The sequence below is a fragment of the Adelges cooleyi genome, unplaced genomic scaffold (assembly GCF_023614345.1).
Source record: "Adelges cooleyi isolate 19-005CV unplaced genomic scaffold, UGA_ACOO_1.1 ACOO_flye_CR_arks_rails_tigmint_CR_PRNA_381, whole genome shotgun sequence".
Taxonomy (NCBI): domain Eukaryota; kingdom Metazoa; phylum Arthropoda; class Insecta; order Hemiptera; family Adelgidae; genus Adelges; species Adelges cooleyi.
This window is the reverse complement of record NW_026096058.1, coordinates 77799-92256: the sequence shown is the minus strand read 5'-3', so window position 1 is coordinate 92256 and position 14458 is coordinate 77799. Positions and strand designations below refer to the sequence as shown.

The window sequence follows — 14458 nt, the reverse complement described above, 5'->3', positions numbered from 1 at the left end:
CCCAAGTCAAGCGACAAATGCACACACATACACACGTGGAGCAATGCGAAATAATTTAATTAAAATAAATTCACTTGGACGGTAAATTTAAACGCTTATTAGAACAAGTGCCAATTTCAAATTATATGTTTTTTTTCCAAGTGACTTACAAAAAATTCCTTTGGCTAAATTAAAATTAATATTTTATAAATTAAATCAACCCATTAAACGGTAATAAATTAGGCAAAATTATAATATTTTCGTTAAAAAAAAAAAAAAAACAATGTACCTTATAGACATTTTTTTTGTCTCCTGAAAAACGCAAAATTTAAAATTGGACCCTTGTTTAAATAACCGTCTCGATTATTATTTTATTTAACTACCCACTGCAACAGGCAATATATTATTACATTCTACTGCATCGTGTCCACGTTACTATGTGTAGACAACAAAACGCTTAAGTATACATGCCGTGTATCAATTAAACACAGTGTACTACAAGGCCAATTATATCGGATATCCTTAGTAGTTTGTACTACCACACCGTATAATATTATCAACCTACGTCAATTATTATTAACCACAGACAGTGTATGCGACTTATCCACCTGCAAATGGTGTTTCAATTGGCCATATTTGTATTTTACCTCCGAGTCATAACATTTACCGCCAATAAACTGTCGCGGAAAAAGAGACTACAATTTTGAAACAGTTATGGAACTTTTAAAGTAAAATTAAAATGCTAAAGTAAAAGTTATAAATCAGTTAGTAAAAAAATCGTTTGAATAAAAGATTCATAAAAACTGAAAATACAATTTTTCTAGTAAAAGCTCCGCCAAATGCTTTTATTTGAGAACTTTTATCAGAAAAAAAAATCCTTAAGAAATTATGGTAAATTTCTCGTGGGTCACTCTGTACATAAGATACATAAACTTGATATAAATCAGTGTAATTTTCATACTTTGAATCCAAAAAACTGCATTTAAAAAAATTGTACGACACTTTTTTAATGTTATAAGTTTTTAAGATAACTTTTTCTAATGAAATTTCAAGTTGTAGAACAAAATTATAAATGTACTTTGCATGCAGTTACTTTTTTTTAAACAAAAGTCAAAATTGATCCCGGATTGAAACTAATTTTTGGCTGTGGCCAACGATAAACTAATACAGTATTTTAAATATAATATAAAATTTAGAATTGTTTTGTACTTAAAGTACTAAATGATATATTTCCCTTTCTTGGCCGCGGGGCAGTCACACAGCAAAAAAACCAAGCAACAATATTTGAACGACAAATAAAAGATCATACATTTTAATATTATCTAAGAATTTTTAAATTTAAAGTTGAGCTGAATTTTGAAAAACAATTTTTATCTGTTTAACAAATTTACAGAATAATGTTTTTAGTCGTACTTAGGAATGTATAGACGGCAAAATAAAACAATGTCTGTATTTTTCGATAATATTTTCAGTGCACGTGGTAATTACTTATTCAAAATATTACCGCCGTGGAAGCAAAATAAAAACAGCGTAAGTATATGTCAACGTAACAGGTCGTTGTAATTTTTAAGACACGCAAGTTTGAGCAGTGATCGACCGGACAACTTAAGTAGTAAAATACACACAACAAGTTTTACAAAATATTTTTTTTCTTATTATTGAGAATTAACAGAGACTTACTGCAAATACACCGTCGAATCAGTGCCACATTCGGCAAACATTCCACAAAAATAACAAGCACTGTCATGATTATATTTCCGGATATGGTGTAATAATAATTATGTGTATATTATGTAATGTATTATATATTTATTTTAAATGTTTTTTTTATATAGAACACCGTGTTCAATAAAGCATTGGTGATGGATTTGGCTGGCCTACCCAATTTGTACGGTGTAAGGTGAAGAAGAAGACATGCATAACTGATACGTTTGTGTCGGATGTCCGTCTTATATCTTATCTATTCTATATAAAAGTGAAATGACCGTATTTGCTACTGTGTTATATCTGTTCTTCTCTATACATTGTGAAAATTTGGTAAATCTACTGTTAATACTGTCCTCGTATACTTGTCCAGTGCAGTTTTAATGGACATTTTTTTTTAATTTATCCTATAGAAATGTCTGAGATAGTCTGACAAAAAAAAAAAAAAATGACAATCAAGAACCCAGCTTAAAAAAAATTTGTCATTCGTGTGATGACAGGAGTTTGGAACAATTGGAATTTGTTGGTAGAATAAAAAGTGATAATGTGGTTGAAATGTGTTGTTAGAAGATTTCGCGTTATCGTAGGAAAACGCGGGACTTCTTACTTTATTAGAAAAATACTATGATGCGTTTTATTAAGAACTTCAGTTCTCTTAGAGATTTACATCAAGGGTGACAGCAGCTACACGGTGTCGATATTACACCACTATAGGATTACAAATATAAACACACACTCCACTTAGATTTAGAATGCCAGAGTTGGTCGTTATATGTAAGTTTCCCGCCTTTCGTCGCCAAAACACGGTAAATTAAAATTTTGGCCCTGGTCGTTTTTATTTTTTTGTTGAACCGAACATTCCGATTACACTGATGATCGATGGGCTGTTTGAAGATAAGAGAAACAAGAGCGGATAGATTTGTCATGTCCGCGATTGTTCCAACTGATTTTTCTAATAAAAAATACAAATATAATGTCTCGCTATACATTTTAATCGGTCTGGTACGGTTATTTTCTATTGTCTTTACATTCTTTGAGAGCGAATAAAAATTAACATCTGCGTTGGCGGCCAAACAGTTTAATGGCTGTTTTGTATTATTAAACGCGGATTAAATGATTTTTTTTCTTTTTGCCAATGTTCATTTGTTCTTGTGAGAATCGCCCAATCATCGTCTTGGTCCGGTCATCACTCATCCCGAGAATTACAATTTACAAAGTCCGTACAATATTATGAATATCATCAGACTCCCAATTTTTCTCCCAAACGAGAAAATAATACAATATCGAACACTGTTAGACGTGCCGACAGTGTCCTAAGTTTACTGGTTTCAGATTCCCGTGGGAAAATCCTGAGATAATGGTCATCATCAACCCCTTCTCAAAACGGTTTGTGCCATCTTCCATTCGCACACTTATTGGCTGTCCTCGTTTTCAATTAAGTCTGAATTAATCTCTTTTTACATTTATATTTTCCATTGCTATTGTTTTCTTATTTCTCTCTCCGTGATACGCCCTAACTACCTTGGCCTTTTCTCTCGTCTAAGATACATGCCTAATTTTCCTTTGTATTAAAATGCACATTCTTTATTTAAGCCATTCCAGTCACTTCACACAATCACCGCGACATATCGTTTGCTCTTTTCTGCTCAACGTTTAACTACTTATTCAAATACATGGCAGTTGTCTTCACAGACCACGTTTAGCCTAAATAAAAAGATAACAGTCAAATACATCTGTGTGTATATATGTTTTAGATATTAGGTAATATTTAAAAACAGATATTATACAAACTATAATGTAACGTCGCTGCCGTTTGACTAATAATACAATTAACGAGTTTTCTACAGAATTAAAAACAAGGAAACCTCATAATATGTATGTATGGAGTTGAATGATAAAACAACATAATATTAATATAATATCAACTAACTCAAACACAGACAAACGAAACTAAGATAATATACGTAGTTTGTTACTTTATACAATTAAGTTTTTATTATAATATTTTAAACGCCGTATTAACTACATAATATAATATTAACTTATTCAATAGGAATTGATGGTAGATGTGTATAGAAACTCATAATTATTTCAATATCGTGCTACAGTTTTTTTTAATTCTAAAATAAAAATAAAATCAGCGCATTTCTTTTTCTTCGTCGAATTTCGTCGCCACGTAATTTCGTTCTGAAACAAAATACTTCAATTACACAAAATGTGATAAATATCAGTAGACATTAGTGTGTTGTATACATTTCCCTGTTTTAGTTAGATATTTACTTGTTGGTTTTTGTCTAATTACAAATGTGCATCGTGTACACTCAGGCAAACAGTTGAAACAAGTTCATTTCACTTGTATACTATCTATAGTCGGATATCCTACAATCATTTATTATTTGCGCCCACGCGATATCTCAATAATTATGAGGTCGTTGGCATATTTTATAGGCGCCAATCCAAAAGACTAGTGTGTATCATCACGAACAAAGCATGGTAAACCTATCAGCGTTGTACAAAACCATTGTCTAACATCATCTATAATAAGAGTTCTTGCGATTTATTCAGATAAACCCAACTATTAGCACTGCAGTGGGCTCAGGAAAACATTTTAAGTATTATGGTAAAGAGCACTTTAGTGCATAATATCCACCTTCCTTTATATATATTATTCCGGAAGCTCTGCAAGGCGGATTGAGATTTGTATGACACAATAGTTATAACACTAGGGCGTCAGCGTTTTCTTATTCAAAACGAATTAAATAAAATCCATTGAAACAAAACTAAATAATGTAGTCACGGGTACATCCAAGGTTTCGTGGGCTTTGCTTAAATAAAAAATCAAATATTTGCACTGGAAACGTGAATTTCCATTGCATTAAGTATGCAACCGCCGGACTCGGATGAAAAAAAAACCAAGCTCTAACTATTTACATTATACATTAACCAAAATTGTAATGCTCTTGGCAATTCTTTTCCTATTGCAAAATTCAGTTAACTCGATATTTTTTTTTAAAAAGATCCCAATATATTATAAGAAGGACAGTTTAAATTTAGCTTTTGTTTATTGTTCATTTTAGTGCCTTAACGAAGTTGTCAATAGTAAAATTAAAATGTTGATTTGTTTTTTCAAGCCGTCTTTATTTCTTACGTTAGCCAAACGTGTTTGAATTTCAAAATTGATATAATGTAGCAACACGGAAATCTTGCTCAATTCTGAATTGGATATGACATTGACTTTTGATAGGAATGATTATAATACTTTCAATCAAATTTGGGAACCGCCAAGTAACCGAACCGACCAATTCGGTAGTCTGGCCTTTATTAGGCTAGTTGGAATGTTCTCGAACTCATGAGATAAGACCCGCCCGGTAAAGAAACGGCCAGAGACAGGGGTCGATTTAACCGGCCTAACGAAAAGGTCGAAATGTTTTCATAATAATTACCTCCTTCGGATCGCATATTGTTGATAATCTTGTGCAAAGCCATCACTGCCTGTTCGACGTCTCTGTCGTCCACCTCCGGCCACTTCTTACCTCTGACGCCGAAAAACGCTTCCGACGGTACCTTCTTGCCGCGCATGCCGAAGAAACCGGGCGACCCTTTACTGTAGTATTGCTTTTTTCCTCGCATGCCCACAAAGCCCATGGCCCGCTTAAATCCCTCGGCAGAGTTGGCCGTCGCCGCCGCCGCCATTGCCGCCGCCGACCTGGAATCTTCGAAAAACGGCCTCCTGAACAGCAACGCCCTTTTGTCCAGCTCGAGACCCGCCGGTGTTTCTCCGCCAGATTCTTGGTCCTTTTTGCCCCTCATGCCCATAAAACCCATGCTGGCCCGTCGATTCATTGGCGAGTCGGCCGAAACGGCTGCAACGGTAGCCAGCATTACGAGGACCACATTGATTTTGTGCGGCATGGTCTGATCTGTGTGGACAGACATAATAGAAAAAAACATTAAAAATACGTTTCACCTGAGGTTAGATAGGGTCGGGTAAACGACCCGGGCACTGAGCGCAATATATGGAACTTGAAACGCGTATTGCCTATATAGTTGGCCGTTCGTGAAAATGTCCACTAGCCGGAGGCCGCCATATTGTGAACAGTTATTGTTTCTACCATGATTTACCAAATATATTACCGCGTTATCACCGCTGAAGGTGGCCAAGTTAAATTTTAGAGATAACATTTTAATATTTATCATGGAAAAGTAACGTAGCGTTTTTATTTTCCATGACATTGAAAACAACATGGCTGCATCCCAGGTGGGGACGTATTACAACCCGTATGCGCGTTCCATATATTGAATTCAGTGGATCCAGTACAAATATCACATTAGCGAAAAATAGATTATCCAAAAGATAACAAAAATTATCCCAAATTTCAGACCCTGAAGGTTTGGAATTTTTTTATTTTTTAGTGCAATTTTAGAATAAGTTGAAAATTAGTCTGAAGATAGGTCTAACATTTACTCCTAACGTATGTGAAAAAAAAAATCTGTAGCCAAAATTTTAATGTTATGTTATATGTTTTGATATTGTTTTGGTTTGTCATTGTGTAAGACTATGCCTAAAGAATATTCCATACAATTATGGAAGTAATTCGAATATTGTTAAAAAAATTATAGATTGTTATATTTTTAAGTTGTTTAAATTGTCTTGGAATATCAAAACCCCCAATTGTTAACAGATTGTGAGAGTCATGGGCTGAATAAAAAACCGTCTAGCAATCATTGGCACATGACTTCCTTAAAATCGAATTGAACGACACATTTACGCGATCAAAAACCTTAATTAATTAGAAGTAAAACAACTATTGTTGGGCGTCTGCGATGTTCGATTAAAATTGTCCAAAGTGTCTATTTTACTTTTAGAAAACTTGTACAATTTCAATTTTGTACTGACTGTTGTTGACTTTCCATCGAGTATTATTTCTATAGCGCTGTTTCGTTGCAGGACCATCGGAAACGTAGAAAAACTTTGTTATTTAAATTAAAATGTTTTCTCCGTTGTCGAAGTTTAACTCACGTTACATTACTGTTATTAAGATGCATTCAATTTCGTTCGGAGTACCGGCAGAGGTATTTTCAATTCACCGACAAACTCAAACTAATAATGGGCACTGTATATCTCTGTTGCCTGCAAATCATGTGTCTGAACAAAACCGATGATATGAATATTTACCGCAGTTATGTAAGTCCGACGTCAGAAATTCATTTTAATTAAAAGACAATTCCACACGATGTGTACAGAAATATAACCGGCAACAAGTTTTCCAAAGTGTGGTCGCCAAGAGAATATCAAATTTCAAAATGGATAATACAATTATCTAAGTACGGTCACACGGCAGACGTTTTGCTTTGCTCATTTCAAACACTATTAGAGCTTCGAGTAAAATTACTAATGTAAATCATAAGACTTACACTCTTGTCGTGGTGGTGGTGTGTTGAGACTGATAATACCTAACTGTTGAGGACTGTTGTCTGTTTTAATTTAGAAGTCCGCGTTTTAAAATCGTATCTAGCGTTTGTATCTATAATATAACTATTTAATAACGCGTTAAAAAACCCATTACAACCTTAATGTTATATTTTGAATACCGTAGATTTTGTTTCCCGATATTAGGTGTACGGTAAAACTGGTGCAATAATAAAATACCAAAACGAAAAAAATTACAAGTTTATTCTTTACCTTGGAAACTAGAACAATTGTCGAGTAGTTTGACATGGTTTAAATATAAATAAATACAACACTTACATACAGTTTTTTTGATAGCAACTTTTAAAACTTAAATGGTAACGCATACCTAACTTTTTAAATTGAGAATTATGTACTAACAATTTTGACTGGTTGATAACCAGTTTTTAAAGTTATAAGAGTTTATAAATTTGGATGGGAGGGGAAGTGCGCGCAGATAAAAATATACCACACTCCACCTTTCTTTATACCTTCATTCCTCAAATCGATGTCGCATTTCAATCACGACCGACTCTGCTCACTTTTGTATTGCTTATCATTTCGAGTTCTTAATGTTGGAAACAAGTTAAAATCTGTTCAAAACATGGATTTCTCGATGCCGTCGTCCCTCCAAGTCGGATCTCCTAACAGTTTTGTACATCCGTGGGACTAATATAGGTAAACTTTTCTCGATAGCAGTTTTTAAAGTGCCACAGACAAAACAACCGCACGTCACCGTCTAAGATAGTGTGACTCCTGGACGTTCAGTCAGGTACGACCACTACTCTAGACGAATACCAACTATAATAGCAAAAATTACTAGTGGCTCTCCGCCGGTTATCTCTTGTTCGGCCGTTTGGAACCGTATGTGCGAGTATCGCGGGGTTCCATTATCTAGGGTCGAGGGACAATTAATGTCTGGGCGAATTAAGTTACCCCGAAGAAAGCACTGTGTTCCGGACGGCTAATTGACGGTGTTCAGCCCGTCCATTGCACGAATGAACAATGGCAAAGACGTGGGGAGGAATGAGCGGGTGTCTCGAGTCCGGCGCATGTATGTCGTAAAACTGGGAAAGTTTTTAATTTGTCTTTAATTTCGAAATCTTTCGGTGAACAATAAGCATTACTCTTGCGCCGACGGTCGTTTCATTTACAACCCACCGGACTTTGGGCATCATCAATTTTATTGAAAATCTGGTCCCTATAAAGCAAATGCTGACCGTGCAAGACACCACATCAGTTGGAGACGTCTCCTCCCGCTCTCCAAGTAGTCTGCGTTTTAATTATTATTATACACCACGGCCGCCATGTTATTATCATTATCTTTGCTTATACGACTCACATAACGCCTATGGTCAATTCCGTTAATTAGAAACGTAGTACGGATATGGAGTATATTAATGAAAACTTGCAACGCACGTTTTAGCTGATTGATTATCATTATAACGGTTAAGTATACATCCAAAACGGACTCAAAAACACTCTATTTATATTAAAAGACTAGCTGATTAAATAGAAACTGCAACCGTGTACCGTCTCGACACCAGTGATTGTAGATCCAAGTAAGAAATTAACAGTCGAAAAATTGTAATCTTTTATTTTGTCGTTTATTACTTGATTACCGTTCTTATGACAAAGTTATTCGATATTTGGAATATTATTTCTTCAGCGCAATTAATTTATTATTTGAATGTCTGAATGTAATAATGGATGAAATTATTTAATTATCGAAGATAAAAACAAAAAAATCTTAAGATCCATTACTATGTTGGATGCTAGAGAATAGAGAGTGTTTCTTTAAAAATTAAATTAAATACTCTTACAGTCGTGTTAATCTAGAAAGTTGTACCAGGGCGTCATTTCCGCTATAATGTATTTAAAAGTATTTCTTTATTATTTTCTTATTAGTACTCTAAATTTAATTAAATTTTCTTATTCCTCTTTTGATCATTACTTTAATTAAATGTTTTTTTTTTTATTAAATTTATTTGGAATGTATTTAATTAAATGTATTATGCTCTGATTTGGTCTGAGAAATTAAATATATTTTAGATTTTGGATGTTTAATAGTTAAGGCATGTATTGTTAGATGGCTTAATTGCATTTTCTGAGATATTTAAAGGCAAGTAGAAATTATACATACCCACAAAGTGTAATATAGAAGGTTAGGTAAACGAATAAACATCTATACTAGGTAAATAGTGCCATCTTAAAGAAAAAATTCTTTTTCTAAATGAACACAACATTTTGACTCTACTTATTCCTGATTCGAGTTTTTTTTAATTGTTGAATCTTTGTTCAAAATTTTCTTTTACGTCTATCTCGTTTTCTTTTTCTATTGCATAGTAATATCAATTCAACAGTATTGATCAACGATCATGGTCTATTTTTAAATAGTTCATAATATGCCATTCTACCCTGCTAGAGAGCAGAATAGTTATGTTTTAATTTGTGTTTTCTTAGATGCATTGCAATTTGCAAGTATTAATATAAATCGTTAACGTAAAATCCGGTTAGGTAAAAGAAAAAATATAATAATAGCTACTACAAATATAAAGCTGCGGTTGTTGTAGTTAAAAATTGAAAACTATAAATGTGTTTATTATACTTTCAAGTCAATTGGTACTAACTTCTTTGCTCTTTGTTGAAATGTAAAAAATACTATGCTGCCTAGGCACACTGTACTTCTACTTTTACTTGTTCACTGTTAAAAAAAAAACTATTTGTCCGTTCTTTTTTAAAATGAAATAAAATAGGAATATATCAAAGTTCGTCGAGCACGTTTTATTTCGTTTGGGGACCGTCACGTTGTTGTGCGCTAACACTTAATAAAAAAAACGTGTATGAAACAAATGGCATCCAAAGCAATACGACTCGACGTGGTTCTCATTTTGTACCGTGATAAAAAAAAGAATAATAATAATAATATAAATAAAAAGTCTTGGGTATAGTCTTACTCGCTCTACGACGACGCTTTCTTCCATAACGGCCGATTGCCGTGTCCACCGGGTTGGGTTTAAGTAATTAATTCGCCAAGTCTTTTACATTTACAAATGCCGTGACTGCTAGTTTTGATAATTAATCGTAAGATTATTATAGTAATGTAATATTGTATTCAAGTTGTCCGGGTGAAACGAATAAATTCAAATATCACAGGCTTCACTACAATGTGGCTATATGATTTGCTATAATTGTTTACAACTGGCAGTTTTAATGCAATGAGGTCAAGAAAAAATATAACTAAAAATGAATTATCGTCGTCAAGCGAAAAAACGCATTTGATTTATCAACGACGTGGAGAATGTAGTCTTTTTTTTTTTTTGTACTTAAAAAAAGTATTACAAAATAATTGTTGTAATATAGACATAAGATGGCCTATATATTGTATTAATTTACTGCAATACACAACAGTTAGCAAACGACACCACACAATGTTACCATAACATGAAATCTGAACAAAAATGATTACAACGTTGCGAGTTTCGATAATTAGATTTTACAAAACGATTAATAATCGTGAAATTATTATTATTACTATCCAGGGAAAAAATAATTAATGTCATTTAAATATGACAATGCAAATAATGCAAAGGGACGTCCAATTAAGTGGGGGGGGGGGCATTGGACTAATTGAGTAGATGAGCGGTGTGGAAAAGATAAAATATAATGCATAGTAATTAATCTACATTATTAAAATGTATAACATAAGCAAATCAATAACGGTCTTCTTTTATAGAGAAAATTCGTAACGTTGTACCTACCTAATAATGTTCTGTACTTAAGAGGCAGACAATGAGAACCCCAAAAAGTGGGTGATTAAAGTGTCATAATCTAGTTGTGTTTAGTTTCAATCACTCCTACATTAAAACTCCGTTATCCCTGAATACAACAGACATAGAATTACTTTGTCCTGCACATTACTTAACTAAGTTTATTAATTACTAAAAATAAATAAGTATCAGACTATTACAAAGGCCAATATTAACGGAGGCGTGGGACGCTAAATTCACAAACGTCTTAAATATTAAAAGCCCTCTAAATAGTAGAGCTGAAATAATCGATTGGGAGGAAAACTGCATTTATTTTAGCTCTTTTTTTTTAAGGGGGGGGGAGAGTTAGAGGTTATTTTTTATATTAGAGAGGATTTAGTCTCTTAAAGCCTACTTATGTATACCCAATGAAATCCTAATCTCAGTAGGAATTCTTTCATACTTCACACGCACTCTACACTACCCTTTAGCAACTGCATTAACCTCCATTAGTTTTTACATAAATATTTAAAACTCTTTTTCTTTTTCAGAACTGTTCAAAACACCGCCTGCTTTCGTACACTTTTTCCAAGTCCAGAAACTCTCAACTGAAAATTAGTTTTAATATTAAATTTCTCAATTATTGCCTCGCTCATAATATCGGTTTCACTGTTGACCGTAACCCGACGAAAGAAGAAATTTAAACATTTAAATGGTTTCTTTGTGTAATAACAATAATTATTGTACACACCTAAATGCGCTGTAAGAATTCTAATATATATTTCTCGTTCTGATTTTTAAGTTATGCCACTTAAAATGCAATCTTAAGTTTAATCAAATCAATTTACCGTGTCATTTTTTGTCTTGTTTTATACTTGAAATGTAATTTCAATTAATTTCGAAAAGCGAGTTTTCTTTAAACTGTCAGTACGGTTTATTCTGAACAAACTGGATTTAACGAATGCTTTTAACGATGATGTAACGTAGTTATACTTATGTGTTATTTATAATTTAAATCGTCGGAAGTCCCTTTACAAAGCACGTTTAGTATTCACAATAGTGTATCTAGGTATTTTATAAAAAACAAATTATATTGATCATAATACTTACAATTCAACCACCAGACAATCCATCAAAGCTAATCAGCAAATGTCATTCATTATTATATGTAATTTCACGCTGCCAAAATATGAAAATCTCATTTAAACGTTCTCAGAAATTGATAAATTAACACGAGATAAGTATAAAGTGTTTTTAGTATGTGCATTTTATAAGTATTCATTTAAATCGCGAATTTCAACCGACGGTGACTTTGTAATACTATTTTTAAGTGTGCTCGTTTGTTCTTTAGGTACGTTTAACGCTTATTGGACAAGAAGTAGTCTTAGCTGACACACTAATACAGCACACAACTTTGGTCGTTATTTTATAAATAACAACAACAATTATACATCTCATAATTAAATAATAATAGTATTTCAAAAAGAAAAAAAAACAATTTTTATGTTTTATAATAGTAGTAAAAATGTTGGCGATAGGGTCAATTGTATTTTTACATTGGTTTGTCAGAAAATCAAATTAATTAAACAAATTTTACAACATAAGTGCTACTGAAAATATTATCACGTGATAAGGTTTTGAAGTTCAATATTTCAATTGAAGACCAAAACGGTACAATACAAATGAAACTTTATTTATATCGCCTGAACAGTTTTTATTTATTTAGGTTGTTCTTTTCTTTTTTTTTTTTTAATTCGTTAATCCTAATAAAAAGGCAAAGTACAGAATACTTTTGGCTATGTTGTTGTAATATAATACAAAAATATGAAAGCAGAGAGAGAACAATGTGTGGACACGCTTAATTTCATTGAAAACGTTTAAGTATAATATGGCTAAAACTCATTAATGTATATTTCTATTGTAAATTGCCTTATGTTTTTTATATTATAACCTTTAGCGGTCTTTTTGTATTTTAACCGCTTTTTGTTTACGGAAACATTATTTATAAGTCTTTTATTTTATTATTCACGGTGAAAAAATAAACCGTGATTTTAGTACATATATAAATTAAACGCCTTCATTTTATGTATAAATAAATAACTTTTTGATCAATAATGCCCTCAGAGAGGCTTGTTATATGAACATTTCCATGACTCCAAGTTTAAATATGTGATCATTATATTATTTTAAGTTATTATTGTCAATTATGGAGAAAGCAGTTGGTCAGAGATAAGTAAGTGATGAGAACGGCGACTAATCAGGGATGACAAGCTGATATATAACATAACAGATAATTCGTGTCGTTCGTGGTAAAAGTAGTGTAACTCCAAGTTTTAAAATACACATATTTTTGCTTAATGGAGTCACATTTAGTCGTATCTTTCATTATAAAAGAGAAGCAACTCCAAAAAAAAAGCAAAAATGAACGAAAAATACAAAACACTCAGTCAATACTTGTATTGTTTTTTCTACACATCAATTTACAAAAAAGCTCGTTATTTCAAAATTCAATTACAAGGAGACAATTCACTTTTACAATGAACGACACACATACTAATTAACAATGCAATATACAGCATGTGTTTTACGACAGTGTAGATTTTTTGTTGTGGGTTTTCTTAATTTTATTAGGATAAAGGAGTTTTTTTGTCAATCGCATTACTTTCAGCTACTGTAACTTTTTACAGTTTGTCCAGCAGTTTCCAGGTACTGTAGTCGAGGAAGCGTTTCCAACTGTATCTTTGTGTAAAATCGGCTCCAGCATGGTGTCATTGAGAATGGAAATAGCGCCAACGGGTGCGGCCAACAGAACCCCGGCACTGTCTGATATAATTGCAATTATTCCGGTTTGCACAGGCACGTTTTCCGGGGAAAATATTTTGGTAGAAGCCACCGCGATGAGACCCTTTTAAGGGGATAACCACAGCAGAATTAGACAGTCCCTAGCCGCCGTAGCCCGAGGCCATTTGTTTGTGGCTACAATGATACGCGTCAACGGTTGTGCATTATTGTATTATATTTCGTATTTAACGACATCTCTTGTCGCGTTGGTAATTGTCACGTGAACAATATCAATTACCGGAAGGGATACATTATTATTGTAGTACCATCGTCAAAACGTTGTCATCTAGTCGATTCGGATCAGCCGGCCGGCGGGTCTTGGCGCACTCGAAGGTTTCGGTTTCTCTAATATTTTTAAACGGGTGTTCAATTAATAATGGCATGCGACGTGCAAAAACAACCTCACTTGCATCCCGAGGTGAAAATTATTCACACCCGAATACATACGGTTGCATCGTAGCCCCGGCCACGGTGTTAATTTACCGCTGCCACCAGCCATTTACTGTTGAGTTTAATCCACACACGTTCCGGGATGTCGAGTGTTTTACATAATATTATCATGCGGGTCAGTTCAAAAAGTTAGTAAATTCAAACTTATAAACAGCGGCATAATTATAGGGGGGGGGGGGTTGGTATAGATCTATTCCCTTGGGCTTTTTAGAATAGTTAGAAAACAGCTGATATACTTGGTCTATCCATTTCCGCCTAACACATTTTGTAACAATAGTTTCATTGT

At 33.4% G+C, this 14458-nt stretch overlaps 1 protein-coding gene across 2 annotated transcripts in view; it reads right to left on the bottom strand.

Annotated features, from left to right (window-relative positions):
- Positions 1–3578: 3578 nt before the first annotated feature.
- LOC126841333 (tachykinins-like) overlaps positions 3579–14458 on the bottom strand; it is a 41677-nt gene continuing 30797 nt past the window's right edge. For both annotated transcript variants that reach the window (XM_050577744.1, XM_050577743.1), the window contains 2 exons: positions 5127–5603; positions 3579–3870 (listed from right to left, as the gene is read on the bottom strand). In XM_050577744.1, coding sequence (XP_050433701.1) covers positions 3821–3870; positions 5127–5595 — 519 coding nt within the window. In that variant the 5' untranslated portion in view covers positions 5596–5603 and the 3' untranslated portion in view covers positions 3579–3820. The remainder of the gene's footprint in view (positions 3871–5126; positions 5604–14458) is intronic.